This window comes from Tetrao urogallus (genome assembly GCF_951394365.1).
Source record: "Tetrao urogallus genome assembly, chromosome: 1".
In the NCBI taxonomy this organism is placed as follows: domain Eukaryota; kingdom Metazoa; phylum Chordata; class Aves; order Galliformes; family Phasianidae; genus Tetrao; species Tetrao urogallus.
This window is the reverse complement of record NC_136813.1, coordinates 148,499,837-148,505,836: the sequence shown is the minus strand read 5'-3', so window position 1 is coordinate 148,505,836 and position 6,000 is coordinate 148,499,837. Positions and strand designations below refer to the sequence as shown.

Sequence of the window (6,000 nt, the reverse complement as noted above, 5' to 3'; positions counted from 1 at the left end):
CTGGCCTGCAAAATGCATTGTTTTCTGGTTCCTCATGCTGATGCTGCGTCGTTCTCTTACTATGAGCTATGGGATGCACCATTCAGGTGCTTCTTTGGCCACCCTGTACTGTCCATCCTTTGTCAGTCCTTGTCACAAAATGGCAGCCAGGGCCAGCTGCAGGCTGGTGCTCACCGCACACACATCGCTCCTCAGCTTTTGCAGTTAAGGATCACGTCCCTCGTGTCCAGGAATGCAGACATCGGCCTGATTGCCTTCCCCTCCCTCCCAAACGCCTTTACAGTAGTGCCTACAGAGAAGCTGAAAGCACCCCGGTTGCCATGGCCGCCTCCAGCAGGGATGATCGACTCGGGCAGGTTGTTTCCCAGCGTGCCGCCGTTGTTTTTACAGGCAGATAACGCTGTTCAGAGGGCTAGCACAGAAGGGCTTTTTTGCTCTGTTCTCCGTGGCAGCGCGGGAAGCCTGCTATGCGATGCGATCAGCAAGTTCAAAGCTACGTCCCGAGCCAAACATCCATTTCAAACAGCGCCTGTAAGCTAGCTGCCGTATGGCACCTCTGACACCGGGGTGCCGTGACGCACAGCCGGGAATCGCCGGGCCAACGGGCTGCTCCGGCCGCCGGAACTGCCTCCGCCGGGCTCCGCAGGGCCGCCATCTCCCCGCCGCCGTTGCCTGGCAACGCCGCCGCGTCCCCTCCGCGGCCGGGCCGGAGCATGGCGGAGTCCGCAGAGCCGCCGCCCCCAACTCCGCAGCCGCGGCCGCTGCCGGCTGCTTTCTTCGGGGCCGTGGCGCCGGGCAACCCGGTTGTGGACAGCCTGGATGCCGAACTGCGGGACGTCCTGGGCTTCCTGCGGCGGCTGAGAGGCACAGGGGAGGCCGAGCCGCAGCGGCACGAGCTGCACCGCCGCGGGTAGGGCCGCGTCTCCCTTCTGTTTTTCACCGCTGTCTTCGCCGCCCCCCTCCAGCCTCACCCCTGCCCCTGTCCCTTCCCTGGGTCCCCTTACAGAGCACCCAAGGGACAGGGGGCCCTTCCCTGGCAGTTTCTGTAGTGGTGTGGCAAGCCGCTCAACCCTTTTTAGCTTTGCTTTTTATTTTTGCTTTTTCTGCTTTATTATCATGGAATCACAGAATCGTAAGGGTTGGAAGGGACCTCTGGGGATCTAGTCCACCCCCCTGTTAAAGCAGGTTCCCTGGTTTACATAGGAAGGAGTGCAGGCAGGTCTTGAATCTTTCCAGGGAAGGAGGCTCCAGCACCAATCTGGGCAGCCTGTTCAGCCCTCTCACCCTCACAGTAAAGCAGTTCTTCCTTCTATTTGTAGTTCTGATGTAGTTTGCACCCATTGCCCCTTGTCTCATTGCTGTGCACCACTAAGAAGAACCTGGTCTCTTCTGTTCTTGACTTAGAGATATTTATAAGCATTGATAAGATCTTCTCTCAGCTTTCTCTTCTCTAAGCTGAACAGCCCCAGATCTCTCAGCCTTTCCTCATAATGGAGCTGTTCCAGGCTCCTTCTCTTAGTGGCCCCCTTGAAAGAAGTTCTCTCTCTTTCTTGAACTGGATGCAGTTCTTTATATGTGGCCTCACCACAGCATAGAGGAGGATCACTTCTTTTGACCTGCTGGCCACACTCTTTTTAATGCACCCCAAGATACCATTGGCCTTTTTGGCCACTAGGGCATTACTGCTGGATCGTAGCCAACTTGTTGTCCACCAGGACACCTCAGTCCTTCTCTGCGGAGCTCCTCTCTAAGAGGTCATAACCTAATTATCTTTTCGTAATTAAAATCCTCTCTCTCAAACACGAACAGCTTATGTTTCTGCACTTCCTAGCATTTAACACTGTAGGAAGAAAACATGAGGTGCTGTGGCAGTTGACAGTGCCACTATTGGCTGTGTTAGAGCTGCTGGAGCTTTTCAGCAGGGAACCCCTCTTGCTGCGCCAGAGCAGTTGGCAGCCCACCAGCAAGGTGCAGGTGCAAGCATGGTGTGGATGGCATGCACATGCATTGAGAGCTGTGCTTGTAGCAAGGCCAAATGAGGACAAGCCCACACAGCTCTTTTTGTGCATGTGTCTGCATCTATTTAGGTATATTTTTATACCCATCAATGCAGGCAGAACATATGGCAAGTGTATTTGTGCATATTTGTTTGTTCACATACATGCATATCTGTGGGTATGCATAAGTCTAAGTTTTCTAATGCAGCTAATGTAGAGCAACTAAAATTGGAGAATGATTCACAGTTCGTGCATATGTCTTATAGAGACTGTGCATTTTCTCATGTAGCTCTTCCTGTGTATTTAGGTACATTATGACACAAATGTTCAACTGCCTCTTCTAAACTAATTGTTAATTTTCTACAGTTATTATCTGAACAATGTTCTATTCTAAATTTACAGATCTTTAACATTAATATGAAAGTCTCCCAGGTTATCAAAATTTCATTCAAAAGGAGCACAGCAGCTAGCTGTAAGGGTGGTTAGATTATCACTATGTGCAACTTCTGTCCTTACATATTTTGCTTGGTACTTTTTGAGATGCAGTCCGCAAATGTTTCTTCTCTAAAGGAGCTGTACACATTTTAGGTGGTACTCAAATTCGGCAGTCTATGATTTGTCTGCACTGGAGATCTTTTGTTTTCTAAATATACTGGATTTCTAATTTGTTTATGTGGTGTGTTTGTCCCTAGGTCCAGGCCTACGTCTGTCACACAGATAGGAGTCTTTGGGCTTTTGTCTCTAGTGTTTTTCATATTGCTTCAGCAACTGATTTCTGTGCTTCGGTATTTTTAAGCCTTTTATTTACAGCTTCAGACTGTTTTTTGCTTTAGCTGATCTGTATTCTTAGTTTGAAAGTATTCCCTGCAGGCCCCTCAGAGGAAGGAGTGCCACTCAGCTGCTCCACACAGCACCAATTCAGCAGAAAACTGCTGATAATGAATACATCCATTTTAACTTCTAGTTGTGAGTTGGGCATGCTGAATCTGATATGTTTGCAGATATAATGCAAGTAATCCAAGTAATTGGTTTCTGCATCCAGTGTCTCCAAGCCATACTTTACTTTCTCCTGTGGAGTATTTTGATGTGAGTAGGCTCTATCTTTTTAAAACTGGTATTTTGTAGATGTTTCTCAATGTCCCTGCTGGCTCAGCTGATATGAGAACATTTCCCAATCTAAAGAATTTTGCAGCATTCATCACGAAGACAAGAACTAGCACTACCTGGGGCTTGATTCCAGGAGCTGCTGATAGCAGTGATTCATGCTGGAACTTCCAAGAAAGTTACACAATACTAAACTCCCTCTGGCTCTGCATCTTCTAATATTCTTCGTATGTACAGCAGCAATGCAGAGATGGAAGGCTGTAATTCTGATAATCAGCTCACACACTCAGGTAGCTAGGAAATTTACAGATATTTGATTGTGAAACTTCTGCATTGTTTTTCCTTTTCCTCTTATTGCTCAAGTTTGGAATATGTGCTGCTTGCAGAACCAGCCATAGTCTCGTGGTTTCCAAGAATTTCTGAAGGTAATAGCTGTTACAGATGGTTTCCTAAATGCTCTGAAGGTTCATGCTTTGTCATTTGTCAAGCTACATTTTCTGGCATGGGTTGGTGATCAAAGTGCTTGCTATTAAAGGAACAAGAAAATGAGCTTCCACATGGCACAGTTTAGAAGACTGTCAGTTTCATTGTTCCAGTGCTGTCAGCCTTTGATGTTGATAAGTTAATAGTAAGGCCATAGGTTAGATACTTATAATGTCCTCATGTAAGAAATAAAAACACTGAATATTTGCCTTGTACTGCAATTATGAATATTTTCCGTCAGAAGAAGCAGTAAAAAGATTTCTTTTTTCCATCAGATAAATGAGAAGCTGTTTTAACTCATTTATCTGAGCAATGGGGGTATCAGAGAATTTCTGTGACCTATTGATTTTGTTTCATATTGTGTGGTTTAGGTACCCTCATTCAGTATGACATTTTTTGATCTGTATCAGAAAATCCTTTACTAATTATAGTAAAGACATTTCACCCAGAAATAAATCCTCATGGGCCTTACCCTGTACAAAATATTATGGATTAAGCTTTCAGGAAAAGACTTTTATTATTCATAGAGTGGCTGGAAATGAAGAAGTTTTACCTTTGAGCCTGAACAGCCCAATTTTTCTGAGAATTCACTTGTTGCATTCAACATGTTCTTCTGGAGTTCTACAGCCTCTTTAAAAGAGAGACTTATTAGCTGTTTGGAAAGCATCTTGCTTTCCTTTGTTTGTGTAAGAGAAACATTCCCGTGTCATGCACTCACTTCTATTTAGTCACGACATTGTAGCAGATAGATTTTTACCTTAATCTCCCCATTGATATTGACAGTCTAGTGAGATTTGTCACTAGTTTTTTGCTGCAATGAAGAATCTCACTCGTTAATAGAGTATTCAAAACAATAAAAAATGGAGATGACCTTCTCTGGGGGTTTTTCATCTGATCAGTCCTAAAGGGGTTTGTAAACTTACCTTCCAGACCTTTTTCTACAGCCGTTACTATCAGTTACTTTACTGACTGATAATTAGCTTTCTTCTTCTCCCTCAAGTAGTGTCTATCAAAATTCTAGTATTCGGGAATCTTTTTCTGGCTTCTTCCCTTGGTAGTCTAGGGAGCCCTGCTCAGAAACTCAATGGATTCCTTCCTGTGGAGCTTCTGACTGGACTGGTAGTCTTCTCTCAGTGTAAGAGATCAATAGCCACACAGGTTTTTAATTGCTTACAGATGGACCGTGAGAAATACAGACCCCATTTAGAAGACGTTTTTTACTATACAGGGCTATGATTTTCTTTAAAGACATAATGTGCAAGAAGATTTTATTCAGGTGTTGCTTTTGGCCTGATTTATGCTCTTATTGCATTTTCTCTTTAGAATACACCTCTAGAATGTCCCATTTATTTCTTTGCTGTTTACTTTGAAGAACTGAGAATTGTGCCAAGATGATACTTTTAGGAAAAAAAAAAAGTGTTGCAATTCTTTGGTGTAGAGATCGTTTTGACAAGTTGCTCATACAGCCATCTGTTTCACCTTGAAATGTGAAGGTGACTTGTAGCTTTCTGTGTGGGAAAATTGATGTTTCTGGTTATGTTTTTTTTTTTTTTTTTCTTTCTTTTACTGGGAGTCTTATCAGAAGATAAAATGAAAAGCTGTCTAGGAAACTGTAAAATGAATTTGAAGTTCCTGAATGTCAGAAAACAGCTGAAGAAAGTGTCTTGCATTCTAGCCTATCATCACTATCTTAGGAGAGTGAAAAGGTCCTGATATCTCACACCAAAAACCTCAAAGCTTAGATAAATTCAGCTAGAAGGTTATTTTCAAACAGTAATTCCTCTCTTTCCAGTTGTTTCCCTTTCTTATAAATTGCTACCTATGAATAATTTAGCCTGTGGTTTCACAAGGCAGTCTTTGCTGAGGTTCCTGTAGAAACAATTAGTTAAGTGATTAAATGCAGGAGATGCCTGGCACTATGTACACTGTCAGTATTGTTAATTCTGTAACAGGATTCTTCACAGCAGTCTGTCTGATCAGTTATTGTTTTCAAGCTTGAATATAGATTACTTTAAAAAAATCTAAGTCAGCAAAGTAGTACAAAGGCACAAAGATGTCAAAGGCAGTCAGCAGGAACAACACAGCAAGCTGCAAGCAATCCAGGAGATTCCTGGCGTCAATTGAGGATAACTTTCTGGTTCAGGTATTGGAATTGGATCAACCAGAAGCAAAGTGTCACTGGACCTGGTGCTCGCCAATGCGGAGGAGATCATTAAAGAAATTGAGATTGGAGGCAGTTTGGACTGTTGTGACCATACCCTGGTTGAGTTTGTGATCTCAAGGAGTATGGGCCTAGCAAAGAGTGGAGTCATGACCCTGAACTTCAAGAGAGTGAACTTCAGGCTGTTTAAGGAATTATTAGATGAGGTCTCCTGGGAAATTCTCCATAAGGACATGGGAACAAAACAGAGCTGGC

The 6,000-nt window shown here is 44.0% G+C and overlaps 1 protein-coding gene across 1 annotated transcript in view; it reads left to right on the top strand.

Annotated features, from left to right (window-relative positions):
* Positions 1–713: 713 nt before the first annotated feature.
* Positions 714–6,000, top strand: part of CFAP54 (cilia and flagella associated protein 54) — a gene marked incomplete at both ends in the record, with an annotated part of 104,621 nt that continues 99,334 nt past the window's right edge. The window contains one exon of the mRNA XM_079532996.1: positions 714–910. Within this exon, the coding sequence (XP_079389122.1) occupies positions 714–910 (197 nt within the window). The remainder of the gene's footprint in view (positions 911–6,000) is intronic.